This window comes from Drosophila rhopaloa, unplaced genomic scaffold (assembly GCF_018152115.1).
Source record: "Drosophila rhopaloa isolate 14029-0021.01 unplaced genomic scaffold, ASM1815211v1 contig_47, whole genome shotgun sequence".
Taxonomy (NCBI): domain Eukaryota; kingdom Metazoa; phylum Arthropoda; class Insecta; order Diptera; family Drosophilidae; genus Drosophila; species Drosophila rhopaloa.
The window spans coordinates 3,732,791-3,746,011 of record NW_025335142.1 but is presented as its reverse complement, the minus strand read 5'-3'; the positions used below and the strand labels follow the sequence as shown (position 1 = coordinate 3,746,011).

General features: G+C 44.5%; 2 protein-coding genes across 2 annotated transcripts; both read left to right on the top strand.

Moving 5' to 3' along the window:
• Positions 1 to 65: 65 nt before the first annotated feature.
• LOC108041211 (alpha-endosulfine) lies at positions 66 to 2,145 on the top strand. The gene is made up of 3 exons (XM_017119073.2): positions 66 to 383; positions 728 to 923; positions 1,298 to 2,145. The coding sequence occupies exons 2-3, from the start codon at positions 738 to 740 to the stop codon at positions 1,469 to 1,471; spliced, it is 360 nt and encodes a 119-aa protein (XP_016974562.1). The 5' UTR covers positions 66 to 383; positions 728 to 737; the 3' UTR covers positions 1,472 to 2,145.
• Positions 2,146 to 2,630: 485 nt separating this feature from the next.
• Positions 2,631 to 12,796, top strand: LOC108041149 (PAX-interacting protein 1). Its single transcript, XM_017118969.2, has 7 exons — positions 2,631 to 2,978; positions 3,502 to 5,952; positions 6,156 to 6,692; positions 6,853 to 8,407; positions 9,603 to 10,904; positions 10,968 to 11,199; positions 11,324 to 12,796. The coding sequence occupies exons 1-7, from the start codon at positions 2,904 to 2,906 to the stop codon at positions 11,925 to 11,927; spliced, it is 6,756 nt and encodes a 2,251-aa protein (XP_016974458.1). The 5' UTR covers positions 2,631 to 2,903; the 3' UTR covers positions 11,928 to 12,796.
• Positions 12,797 to 13,221: the final 425 nt, after the last annotated feature.

Here is a 13,221-nt window from a genome sequence, read left to right as displayed (position 1 = left end):
CCACCGATAGGCATACTTGTTTTATGGCCTTTTTTAGTATATCTCTCACGCAGCAAAGTCATGTCTAACGGTCGAACTGCGGTCACACTGCTTGCATCATCTCCCAGCGCGTCTGTAAAGTGATAAAATAATTTTGCTTTTGAATCGCCTTGAGAATTTCCGTCACTCCATATATAAATATCGTGTAACAGCCTGATTTAGTCGGGCCCGAGAGCATTTCCCCCAATTGGTTGCGAATAGCTGTGAACTTCGCTAATTCGGCACGCTAATTGGCAAAGCAAAACCGATTCGATTCCAGGGAAGGAGACGCATAAGCAGAAGAAGGGTGAAGAACAAAAGGAGGAGGAAAACAACAGTTAATCGTCAAATTTTACAGGCAAAAGGTGAGCAACTACGCCTTGCACACACATCCATGTACAAACATGCACACACAAACGGCTTATCGCCTGCGTATGGGTATATATACAAAATTAAAGCAATATTTGCACATCCGATTATTACTATAATATTTCGCGTCCATATATTAGCAAGTGTGAGTGCGCCTGCCCTGGATTTCCCTGCCAGTGTGCGTGTGTCTGTGTGATGAAATGCAATTTTATCTTAGCATTTTGCGCGCCTCCGATTTTCGTTACCCCTGTGATTCCTTCTTTCATTGCCCCCCATCTCCCATGTCGCCATTTTCGTACCTTCGCTAATCTCAATCTCTCACTTGCCTATGCCCCAAAAGGCAGTCCACAATGAGCTCCGCGGAAGAAAACAGCAACAGCCCGGCCACCACGCCCCAGGACAACGAGGCCGCCGAGCAGGTCAACCTCACGGATCTCGAGAAGATCGAGGAGGAGAAGCTCAAGTCCAAGTACCCCAGTGGAATGCGAGTACCCGGAGGTCACTCGGCCTTTCTCCAGAAAAGGCTGCAGAAGGGGGTGAGTGCTTATGACCTCCTAAAACTTTTTAATCCATGTAGCTAAGGACTGCTTCTAAATCAATAGTTATAGCTAACTGTAGATACATATATCCTAAAAACATCAATAAAATCTATATATTTTCGATCATCTTAATGGGGTTGCTGTTTACATAATTTTGTAATGATTGCTTTCCTAAATCTATAAAACTAATCTAAACTGTCAATGCGGTTTCATAGAAAACAGAGTAATAGGTTTAAATTTTGATATTGGTTTGGAAAATATCTCAGGAGTTTATCGATTTATGAATAAATATTTTGTACCTAATGGAAAATATTGAAAATCCATAAAGTCACATACCATGCTCATATATGTAACTTAATTTCTCCCCGCAGCAAAAGTTCTTCGACTCGGGCGACTACCAGATGGCCAAGCAGAAGGGTGGCAGCGTTAAGCAGGTCTTTGCCAACAAGGTGACCACCGGAGAGGCCATTCCCACGCCCGAAACCGTGCCGGCACGAAAGACTTCGATCATCCAACCCTGCAACAAGTTCCCAGCGACAAGCTAATTTACTCACCTCTTACACCTTCTATATCCACAACCTCAAATGCAGCCAGTTCCCCGTTCCCACTTCAAATGCTCTATATTTAATTTTAAAGAAAAACCTAGTGCTAAGATGGCTACTGCCGGATTGGGCAGGCATTTCGCGCGGAAGTTTAACCTGAATTTGAAGCTCCTCGTTCCCCCGTAAAATTTAAACGCCACCGCACCAGCCAATCTCAAGATCCCGTCATCAGTCCATCTCTCAGGCCGGGGAAGCGAAGATGGCAGAACGCAGCACGAAATTTATTGCAACAGTTATATATATCTCTATTTCTGTAACATTAACTAAACTTACCCTGATCGTACGTAGCTGTAAGTATTACGAGCATAATAAATTTAAGTTGGAGCCAGCCACACACATATACAGTTCTCGTACATTACTGGGATTCCCTCAACTTCTTATAATTTACATTTGCCTTAAAGTTTTAACAAAGACTCCATATTGCATGGAAAATATTTAAATTTTAAAGAGCTCCCAATCATAAGCGGTTGAAGGAATTTCTCTGAACATTTGATAATAAAATAGGTCGCTGCTGCTTGCAGAGTTAAATTATTAATGCGAAAGCCAAAATGTCGAGTTAAAATAAATTTGTAAATCAAGCAGAGCTAAAATAAATGTATGTACGTACCTACTAATAAGAGTGATGATTTCCTGGGGCGCTAACCTAACAACTGAATCGGAAGATGTGCCATACAAATGTTTGCCTAAATGATAAGTGCCTGAGTGGCAATGCGCCTAATTAGCTCGAAAACATTCGGATGAGAAAATCTGGTAATTTGTTATTTAAATCGACAGGCAAGCCATTCAAATAAACAAAAAGAATTGGACAGTCTAGAGAATCTTTGGGTTTTTAAGAATTGTAAAACTAAGATGCAATTTGATGATAAGATAGCGCAAAAAGCAAATAATTGTTAATATATGTATATAATATATATATAATATTTTTTTGGCAAAGAAATTAACTTTTTGGCCCACAGTGAAGTGTACAATAACCAGGTTCAAATCTCTGCTAAAGATATCAGAGTTTCCAACCTTTTGGATTTATATTTTTCTGGTATTTTGTGATATTTTGTAGTAAATTTTCGGGAGTAGTATCGGTATTATATTACAGTCAAGCCGCAACCACACTAGTGGAAGGCGCAGCGGTAATAAACGAGAAAAAGCCAAGTTTAAATGCAATTTTTCCGTATTAAATTGCAACTGAAATGCACTTCAGGTTAAGCACTGCATCGCCCAACAGTACCAGAAGTTCACGAACGGCTTAAAGTCGCGCAGAGGAGGGAAAACACGTTGAAATGTAGATGCCCACGAGCAGCCGCCGCAGTAGCAATAACAAAAGCAAAAGTGAAATTAGCGCCGCCAAAGAAGTGCAAGTGCTCAATAATAAGGCGGCGCCATGGAGAACCTCAAGATAAGCGACAAACTGTTCGAAGATGTGATCTACTTTGTAGTGGGAAACCTGGACGACGAGGTAAATCTGCGAAAAGAATCCTTCGCTGTTGCTGTACTTACATTGTGCATGTGTTTGTGTGCGTAGAGTGCGTGCGTCTGTGTTTGTTTTTACAGGGTGGCTCGAGCGCGGGCGGAAAGGGTGACCCGGGCACCTTAGCAAAGCGCGCCATAAATGTTGCCGGCAAATTGCCGCCTGCTCGTGTGTTTGTGTACTTGAGTTCGTTATAGTATTGGTGCAAAAATCAACTGAGTTTGTTTTGGTTTTTTCCTGCATAAGAAAATATGACTATTTAATACTCTTTTATGCGGTATTTTATACTCTTTGTTAGTCCACTTATTTCGTAGGATTTTTTACTCTGTTATTGAGTCCTTATTTTCTTTATCCAGGCAGCTAATGATTACAAATTAAACGAATCGGCAATTGGCAGTTTATAAACTGCATACATTTAAAGCTAACTTTATGGTAGGCTGAACAACATTAGATAGATCTTAAACGCTTATAAACTTTTATTACAATAACTTATAACTTGACCCTTTGACAGATCGAACGCTTTCTAAAGAGCGGTGGCGCCCAGTCGAAGCTGTTTCTGTCTGACCAGATCACGCATATGATATGTGCCACCAACTACAACGAGGAGGAGCTGTCTATGAACCTTGACCTTTACAGTGCAATTCCCGTGACCGAGCAATGGATCGTGCATAGCGCAAAGCTGGGCCGAATGGCCTCGACGCGGGCCTTCGACCCGAGTCCCAATCAGCTGCGTCTGATGCGCGGCATTCGAGCGGCCATCACCAATGTGGTGGCCGGGGATCGGAGGCGCCTCTACGCCATGTTGACCTACCATGGTGCCGTCGTTACGCATAGTTTCGGGGCCACTAACACGCATCTGGTATGCGGTGCGGCCAACGGTGGCATCTACAACAAGGCGCTGGCGCTGCCCAAGAATGCCATCATCATTGTGACTCCCGACTGGGTGACAGACAGCCTTAAATACAAGAACTGCATGCCGGTGGAGTCGTATCATCCCAGACTACTGAAGCCGATCGAAAAACAGAGAACGCAAAAGCAGCAGGCCACGCAGCAACAAATCCAGCAGCAACAGTTGCAACACCAACAGCAGCTGCAACAACAGCAACTTCAACAACAGCAACAACAACAACAGCAGCAGCAGATCATCCAGCAGCACACACCTCCTACATCCACACTGTCGGACATCCTGGGCTTCGGGGAGGACAGTTTGGCTGCCAAGAGCATAGCCAGCATCAAATCCCAGCTGCAAGCCTCTGCCGAACAAATCCAGCAGCAACAATTGCCAGTGCCCGCCCAGCAACAAGTGGTATTTGTGCGCCCCCAGCCGCAGGGGCAGCAGTCAGCGCAACAATCGCCACACCAGTTGCAACCAGTCGGACCCCAAGCACCTGCTCCACCTCCGCACCCACAGCATCAACAGCAATTGATAATACAGCAGCAGAAGATTATACCCGCCAATCTACAGCAGCAACCACAGAATCAGCAACAGATCAAAAATATCCTACAGCAGCAGAGGCAAATAAAAAACACACAGCAACAACAACAAATTCAAATGATTCAGCAGCAACAACTAATGCAACAGGATCCCCAGGCGCATCCACAGCAGCATCCACAGCCGCAACCTCTACCGCATCCCCAGCCCCTTTCCCAGCCAATTCCACAGCAGCACGCGCAACAACACCCCCAACAACAGTCACCCAGACTGCCAACAACTCCAACAGGTCGTCAGACACCACGAACACCATCGACGACACCGCAGCCCGTCCAATCCCCTCAGCATCACCAACAGTTAGTCCAACAACAACAAAGTGTGCAGCAACAAGTGGGTCAACAACAACCTATTATACAACAGCAGCAAATAGTTCAGCAACAAGTTCCCCAACAAGTTCAACAGCAACAACCACAACAACAATCTGTGCCTGTTTCTCCACAGGTCATACACCAACACCTAATGCGGCAGCAACAAATTTTGAACCAGAATCAAATGCAATTGCAGCAAATAGTTCAAAGCGGTCAAGCTCTAACTCCACAACAGCAACAACAGCAGAGACAAATTCAGCAGCAATTACAGCAAGTGCTGCAGCAGCAACAACAGTTGCAGATGCAAATGCAGCAGCAACAACAACAGCAGCAGCAGAATCTGCAACAACAGTCGCCACGGATGGTGCAAAACCGTTCGCCGGTAATGCCTCCGAGTACACCCTCACCATCTTTGCAACAGCAACAACACCATACCACCAGCAATATGTTGCCGCCACAGTCACCTCGTCAACTACAATCGCCTGCTCCACAGATGACTCCACCACCCCCGCCCTCGCCACAAAGCGCCCAACAGCAACATTTGCGTCAGCAGCAACAACAAATGCAGCAGAGTCGTCAGCAGCATATGATGGGCTCGCCGCAACAGCCACAACCGCCTTCTATGATGTCCCCGCAGCAACAGCAACAAATGCAACCCTTCCAACAGCCCGTCCATCAGCAACAGCGCATGCAGTTGCAGCAGCAGCAACAATTGGCCCAGCAACAACAGCAGCAGCAGCAGCAGAGTCCGCAGCATATTTCTCCCCAGTCACCCCAGATTTCACAAACTCCACCAATGCAAGCCAAGCTGCATCAGCATCAGGCTGTTCCGGGACATGCCGCCCAGCCGCAACAATCCTTCTCCCAGCAGAAGCCTATTGATCCCACGGATCCTGTCCAAGTGGCTCAGGTGTTAAGTCGTTCTGCATTGAGCAGCAATCAGGACTCGTTAATAATGAGGCAACAACAATTGAAGCAACAACAGCAGTTGCAACAACAGCAACAAATGGCACCACAACCACAACAGCAACAAATGCCACAGCAACCGCAGCAGCAGCAACAACCACAACAGCAACACACCCCGTCACCGCGACAATCTCCGCTGCAGCAACAACCCACCACGCCCACCTTACAACAGCAGACACAACCTCAAAATCCTCAAGTAAATTACAAATATTTTTTATATGTTTGCAGATATTAATACCCATTTCGTTTTAGCAAATTCAACAACAGCAGCAACAACAGCAGCAGCAACAACAACAGCAGCAGCAACAACAGCAGCAGCAACAACAGCAGCAGCAACAACAGCAGCAGCAACAACAGCAGCAGCAACAACAACAGCAGCAGCAACAACAACAGCAGCAGCAACAACAGCAGCAGCAACAACAGCAGCAACAGCAACAACAACAACAGCAGCAACAGCAACAACAACAACAGCAGCTGCAACAACAACATCAGGTCTTGGCACAGCAACAACCTCAGCCTGGACAACAAGTCATCACCCAGCGCCACGTTATAAACACATCTACGGCCCAAGGACAACAAATCATTCAGAGCCATATGTCTTTAGCTTTGCAGAAACAGCAGCAAATGTTGCACGTTCAACAGCAAACACAACAGCAGCCGCAACAGCAACAACAGCTTCCTCAGGCACAGCAACAGCTTTCCCAGGCACCGCAGCAACAACAACTAACACAACAACACCCCCAACAACAACAAGTTCAATTTACACAACAGCAGCAAATCGCGCTTGGGGGAGGTGGTCAAGTGCGAATAATTCAGCAAACAATTCAACGACCACCATCTAACGTCCAGCAACAGCAGCAAGTTTCACAGCAACAGCAACAGATTATTGGCCAATTTCCACAGCAACAGCAATTGCAACAACAACAACCTCAGCAGGTAGGTTTATTTATAAGATCATCATATAGCTTTCATAGGAGCGATCAGAAAATTAATAGCATAGAAGCTTCGACTTACCAATTCGAAGATTTTTGATTCGTTTGATTACTACGCTTAAAATATAAAAACACTTACAACATTTTTTGTCGTTTTTCAGCAGCAAATCCTTGGAGTTCAGCAGTCACAACAGCATCCCCAACAAAAAACGTTTATTATTAGTCAGCAGCACTTTAATCAGCTCAGCGTGCAACAGCAACAACAAATTCTCGCGCAAAATCCGCAAAGCCAAAACGTTTACGTTGTCAATCAGACCCAACAGCAACTTGTGCATCAACAACAAATGTTGCAGCAGCAGCAAATTATACCGCAGCAGCAACAACAGCAACGGATACAAATGCAACAACAGCCGCAACAGATTGTTGTAAACCAGCAGATACTTAGCGATCCGCAGCGCTTGCAGTACCTACAACAACAGCAGATGATGCAAAAACAACAACAGCAGCAACAACAGCTTGTTGGTCCGCCGCAACAACAGCAACAAATACTCATTCAACAACAGCAACCTCCCCAACAGCAACAGATATTGCAGCAAAAACTTCCCAACGACCCCCAGCAGCAACAGCAGCAACAAATAATGCAGCTCATCACACAGCAACAACTGCCGCAGCGCACGCCTCCCCCACAACAACAGCTAATACTGCAGCAACAGCAGCAATCACCGCAACACCATCAAATGCAGCAGCAGCATTGGTCACCCCAGAGCCCTGCTGGCGGTCAAATGGCGCCTAGCACCCCGGGAACGCCCACCAGTAGCGTGGGAATGCAGTCTCCATTGCCCGGAGGACCAACAACCCCACAGCAGCAGGCTCAACCACAACCACAATTTGTTGCGCGAGGATTGCGTCCGCAAACCTCTTGGCCGGGCCAGCCACAACAGCAACAACCGCAACCCCTTCAGCAGCAGATCGTGCTACCGCCACCTCAACAACAACAACAACAACATCAACAACAGGCACAGGTGGCGCAACAACAACAGCTGGTACTGCAGCAGCAGCCACAACAACAGAAAATAGTAGTGGATGAAAAGACTCACGCACATATTATGTCCCTCGATACTCTAAAGCGTGCCGAGTACATTACCAAGTTGAATCAGCAGAACAAACCGCGAGTAATGCTTCGTCAGCAGGTGGCTTACCAGCCACGACCCGGTGCACCGGGCAACATAGTCACAACACGACCGGCCGGTCCCGTTCCGCCCGGGCATATTATTGTCCAACAGCAAATGCCACCGGGATTAACGCCTCAGCAACAGGTACTCTGGTTACAGCAGCAGCAAGGAAAAAGACAGGTTGTTGTTCGTGCCGGAACTCCTGGCCTGAGTCCAATTCAACAGCAGCCGGGAGTGGGACCTCCGCAGCAGCAACAGTCGCCGCAACAGCAGCCTTTTAACCCAAATGATCCCAACCAGCAAATGCTGATGCAGCGGCAACAGTTGCGCGTCCAGCAGATTCCCATTCAGCAACAAGGGCCGCAGCAGCTGGGCAAGCAAACGGTGCAGCTCATCACTGGACCCAACGGACAGCTGATAGAACAACAAACGATTGTCCAGCAGCCACAGCAGCAGTCCACTCCGGGCACGCCCACCACTCCAGGCGCTGCGGGCGTTATTCCCGGAAATGCCAATATAATGACGCAAACTTTGGTCATGACAACAAGTAAGTTAAATATACGTATTGCTAGGAGCTACATAAAGTTTTACAAAATGTTATACATCCTTAAGGCAGGCTTGCACCTTGTGAGGTCAAAAAAATCTATTTTTTTTTTTTGCAGTTTCGGATACATACATGTTAAAATTTTACTCTCCTAAATTTTTAAGTCGAAATCTCTTGAATTACGAAAGTTATCGGCCGTTTGGTGGACCGGTGTCAAGCGCGTTGCCATTATAGTGCAAATTTTCAAACGCGTTTTTCTCGAAACCATGTTTTCCGAGTTGGCGGAAGTCGTACAAGCCGCAAAAATTGAGCAATCGTCATGAAATTTTTTGTACATGTTCCTCAGAAGTATGTGCATGGCATAGACTAGGATCTTTTGAAAATATTAAAAATTGTTTATTTAAAAAAAATAATGAGTATCGAAAAAATGAGGAAAAAACCGATTTTTTTTTTAAAAGCTCATAATTTTTGCATTTTTTATGTTTTTTCAATTATCCTAGTTCAAGCCATGCGAGCAAGTGTACAGATTCAAAATATATTCGTTTTTTGCGTGTCAGATTATTTCTTAAAATTCCAAAAAATCCGCCATGAGGACGAGTTTTTCGCGGACATGCCGCCATTGTTGGGTACTCCCCCTCCCCCCTTCGCTTGGATCGCACTCAAAAAAATTGTGAAGCTTCAATAAACTGTACCCTACAACTGGCTAAAATTTTATTCCCACACCTACCATACTTTATAAATTCCAGAATAAAATCAGGTTTTGGGCGCCAACAAGGTGCAAGCCTGCCTTAAAATGAGTATATTGAATACAAAAGCTGAAGTTAAAATAAGTAAATTGAATTGGCAAGCATAATGAATTGGCAAGCGGAAGTTAATTTACTCATTAAGGGTGTACTACAAAAATTTTTATATTCAAATTTGAAATTAAAAATTAAATTAAAAAACTATATCGGTAACAACTGTAATCCATATAAAAATTTCATTTCTGAAGCTTAAAACTAGCTTAAATTAGGTTTGAAATTGATGGTGTTTTCTTAAAAATCGAATGAGGGGAACATTATAGTAATAACTAGACACCGGATATTGCAAACAAATATTCGGAGAATATAAACTAAGTAAATAATCAGATCCTTTGAGAAAAAAACAGACTATACAAATGAAATTATTGTTGAAATAGTAACCGCTTCTTTGCACACAGCACCCGATGGACAGCCCCAGCAAACACCACAGCAGATGAACCTGAAAACCAAAACGGCCTTGGCCAACATGTTGAGCAACCGATTGGGAAATAATGGAGCTCAGCAGCAACTAATTCAATTACCCGATGGCCAGCAGCAGCCACAACAACAACAGATTGTCCAACAAGTGGTGGTGACCGGAGCCATTCAGCAGCAGCAACAACAATTGTTGCTGCAACAACAACAACAACAACAGCAGCAGCAACAGATGGTTGTCCAGCAACAACTGCCACCGCAGCAACATGTGGAGCCTCCGTCGGCAGCTGGAGCTCTGAGAATGATGGGCCAGCAACACAGCGCATCCGCCGGCGTGCCTGGACCTCCGCGAACGCAGCAGGAGTTGCTGATGTTGCAGCAACAGCAGCAGCAACAAATGCTGCAGCAGCAGCAAATGCGCAGAGTGGTCGCCGTACCGCAACAACAGCAGGCACCGCAGCAACATCTGGTCCAACAGCAGATCGTGGTCGCTCCGCCACAGTCGCCGCAGCAGCAGCAACAGATGCCAGTAGGTGTGGGTGTGGGCGTGGGAGTGCCAGTGCAGCGGACACCTCACGGATACATTCAGAGCCGTCCTGGACAGCCGCCGATACCGATGCCGCAATTTTATGGCCACAATCCGAACCTAAAACTGCCAGCAGATCTCTTTCTGGTAGGCTGCACGTTCTTTATCGTGGAATATGACGAAACAGACGGCGATGAGCTTCCCATTTGGCTTGATACGATCAGGCAGTTTGGCGGTGATATCGAACGAGTCTACTGTCCTCGGGTGACGCACGTTATCTGCCGTACTCAACGACACGGCGTGGTGATGCAGGCGTTACGGGATGCCAAGCGTTGTGTCACCGCTTACTGGCTAAGTGATATTTGCCTCAAGCGGCAGTTGATGCCTCCCTGGCAGCCGCTTCATCTGCCATTCCCTAGCCAGTTTGGCTACCGCAAGCCATTGGAACGCTACATCATAACCTCTGAGGGATTCGAGGGCGAGGAGGTCGTGAGACTACAGCAGATGGCAGAGGAATGCGGAGCCATCTACACCTCCTATCTGTCCAAGGTGAACACTGTGGTCGTGTGCAAGCAGCTCGAGGGCAACAAGTTCAATGCGGCCAAGGAGTGGAACATCCCGATGGTCAATGCCCTTTGGCTGAGCGACGTCTGCATTGGCAACCTGAGCGGCCTCTCTCAGTACGACAATCCCAAGTACCAGCAGTACAATCTGGTCGCTCCATTCCGCATCGAATGCAACTTGGTGGCGCATCTGCTAAGTAATCAAAAGCTCAACTAATGCCTGGTTCTATTGAATACTAATGTGTATTTTTCCTTTTTAGCCGCTTGGAAGGCACCCATTAATCTTACCCAGGAGGCGCACGAGCGAGTCAAGCGTCATCTGGCCGATCCTTATGGCAACGAGCACAAACTAAAGCGCCAAAAGATGAACTCATTCCAGCAGGAGCAGCTTCCAGAGCAAATTGTCTGCCTTGAATTCCCCACAACCACCAAGCCGCCGAAGGTTATTTTCTCTCAGGTCGCCGATGCTGAGGCATTAAAAAAGGCTGTGGTGTAAGTATAACTAAAATATCAAAAAGTTTGCGCAGACACTACATTTGTAGAAGTTTGAGTACAAAATTATGAAATTTAAATAGCGTACAATTTAAATACTTATCCTTGATTTTGTCTTTATTAGGATTTTGGGTGGAATTGTGGTGGACAGCCCAGCAGATGCCACTCACCTGGTAATGACACGCGAGAGTCGTACCTGCAAACTAATTCAGGCTTGCTGTCATGTGGACTTTGTGCTTAAATCAAGCTGGATAGCGGATAGTGCCAAGGCTGGTAAATTTGTGCCAACCGATCCGTATCGCATCCAGCACATACCGGTGGACGAGAACCTACAGTTTAACCTGAACACTGTTCTCTGCGCACCCACTCGTTCCACACTGTTTGCTGGAAAATACTTTCATGTGACGCCGGACGTGTTCCCAGCCCGAGAGGAAATTATCCGAATGATTGAATCGTCTGGCGGTAAAGTGGAGCCAAAACGAAGGACCGGTGGCGCTGTAGCGGAAACACACATTCAGGCACCAGACTCCTACATCATTGTGACCTGTCCCACGGACATGCATCTTTGCGCAGATCTCACGCGGCACGGAAACCCAAAATGCCACATTGTGTCCACTGAATTCGTCATGAGCTCAATACTCAGGCAGCAGCTGGAGATTGAGCCCAACCTGATACCCTATTTGTACAACAACAACAATGTTAACAGCTGCAACAGTAACAAGTCCTAGCGCCGTGTGTTCTGGTTACTGTAGAGCCAAGATAAGATCTTAAAATCACTGTATATTCACAAAAGAATTTATGCGAGCTGTTATATAAATATGTAAGAGAGCATGGCAGATAGACAATTGAGCCACTTTAAAGTGTCATTGGCCGACTTATGCAATTATTTTTAGCCTGCCATTTTCTTATGATATACCAACACAAAACTAGTCCACAGAATTCGTAAATTTCGATGGGCTTGCAAGAATGGTAGAGTTTATATGGTCTTGGGCACATCGGCAAATCGGTCATAGTAATAAGTAATGTATCCTTCTAATTTTAAATAATCAATTTATGTCAGATTTTAGCCTCTGAGCTAACTCATTTAATTGTATATATTTCTAATATTAGAGAATAATCTTACCGTTTTGAGTCTGCCAATAATACACAAATAGATTCTATATTTAAATAAGTGGTTCATATATAAAACATCATAACTGATGATTATTTTTGTGGGCTATTATAAATTTTTGGCATATAAAATTTTATACATAAAACAATGATTGACCGAACTGGTATGTATAAAAATTGATGATGTAGCATGTAATAAAAAAATACCTTAATTAGTGTTAGGATAAAAGATTCATACAATCATTTTATATATATTTTTGTAGGTTCAGGAACCATTACCTTTAGAAAGTCACAAAAATGTACACATACATATATATCCTAGAGTATACGAAATGTTTCACAGAAATTGATATTGTCGGCTATTAGAATTTTAGGTACTTTTCACATAGGTAAAGCCAATATTTTCCGAATACATATTAGAGTTAGTTAGGCATTGTACGAAGTGTATGAAATAAAATAATATAACTCAAAAATATAAAATCGTTAATGAATGTGTTATTTAATACGAAGGTTGCTTTAAATGCTTTTTTTTTCTAAGAATCTTTTTTTTCAGGCGGTTTGGGTGAAAAATCGGTACTCACCATTTTTGGCAAAAATACAATTTTCGTTGTTTAACGAACTGCACAAAACATTCATTCTTTTGACCGTGTGTCGTATTTTGTCAAAGTTATAAAAAAAAACCCTATACAAATATTTTATTGCCACAAACCCGAAAAAAAACATCTGGCTTTTTTATCATAACCCTCGAAAAAAATGATCATGTGTTGAAATATCATACCTTGTTAAATTCGGTTTAAAATTTCCAATCATGTGGCATTCACAGCTTAAAATAAAAAAATAAATAATAATAATAATAAGATCCGGAAAAATCAACTAATTCAGTTTTTTGATCAAAGTCCTGGGAAATAATGA

What these genes read in the sequence shown, in the direction of transcription:
- LOC108041211 (XM_017119073.2), top strand. Translation starts at nt 738, where the DNA reads ATGAGCTCCGCGGAAGAAAACAGCAACAGCCCGGCCACCACGCCCCAG. An exon ending in AGAAAAGGCTGCAGAAGGGG is followed by an intron (nt 924 to 1,297) that starts GTGAGTGCTTAT and finishes TTCTCCCCGCAG; the next exon opens with CAAAAGTTCTTCGACTCGGG.
- LOC108041149 (XM_017118969.2), top strand. Translation starts at nt 2,904, where the DNA reads ATGGAGAACCTCAAGATAAGCGACAAACTGTTCGAAGATGTGATCTAC. An exon ending in TGGGAAACCTGGACGACGAG is followed by an intron (nt 2,979 to 3,501) that starts GTAAATCTGCGA and finishes ACCCTTTGACAG; the next exon opens with ATCGAACGCTTTCTAAAGAG. An exon ending in AACAACAACAACCTCAGCAG is followed by an intron (nt 6,693 to 6,852) that starts GTAGGTTTATTT and finishes GTTTTTCAGCAG; the next exon opens with CAAATCCTTGGAGTTCAGCA.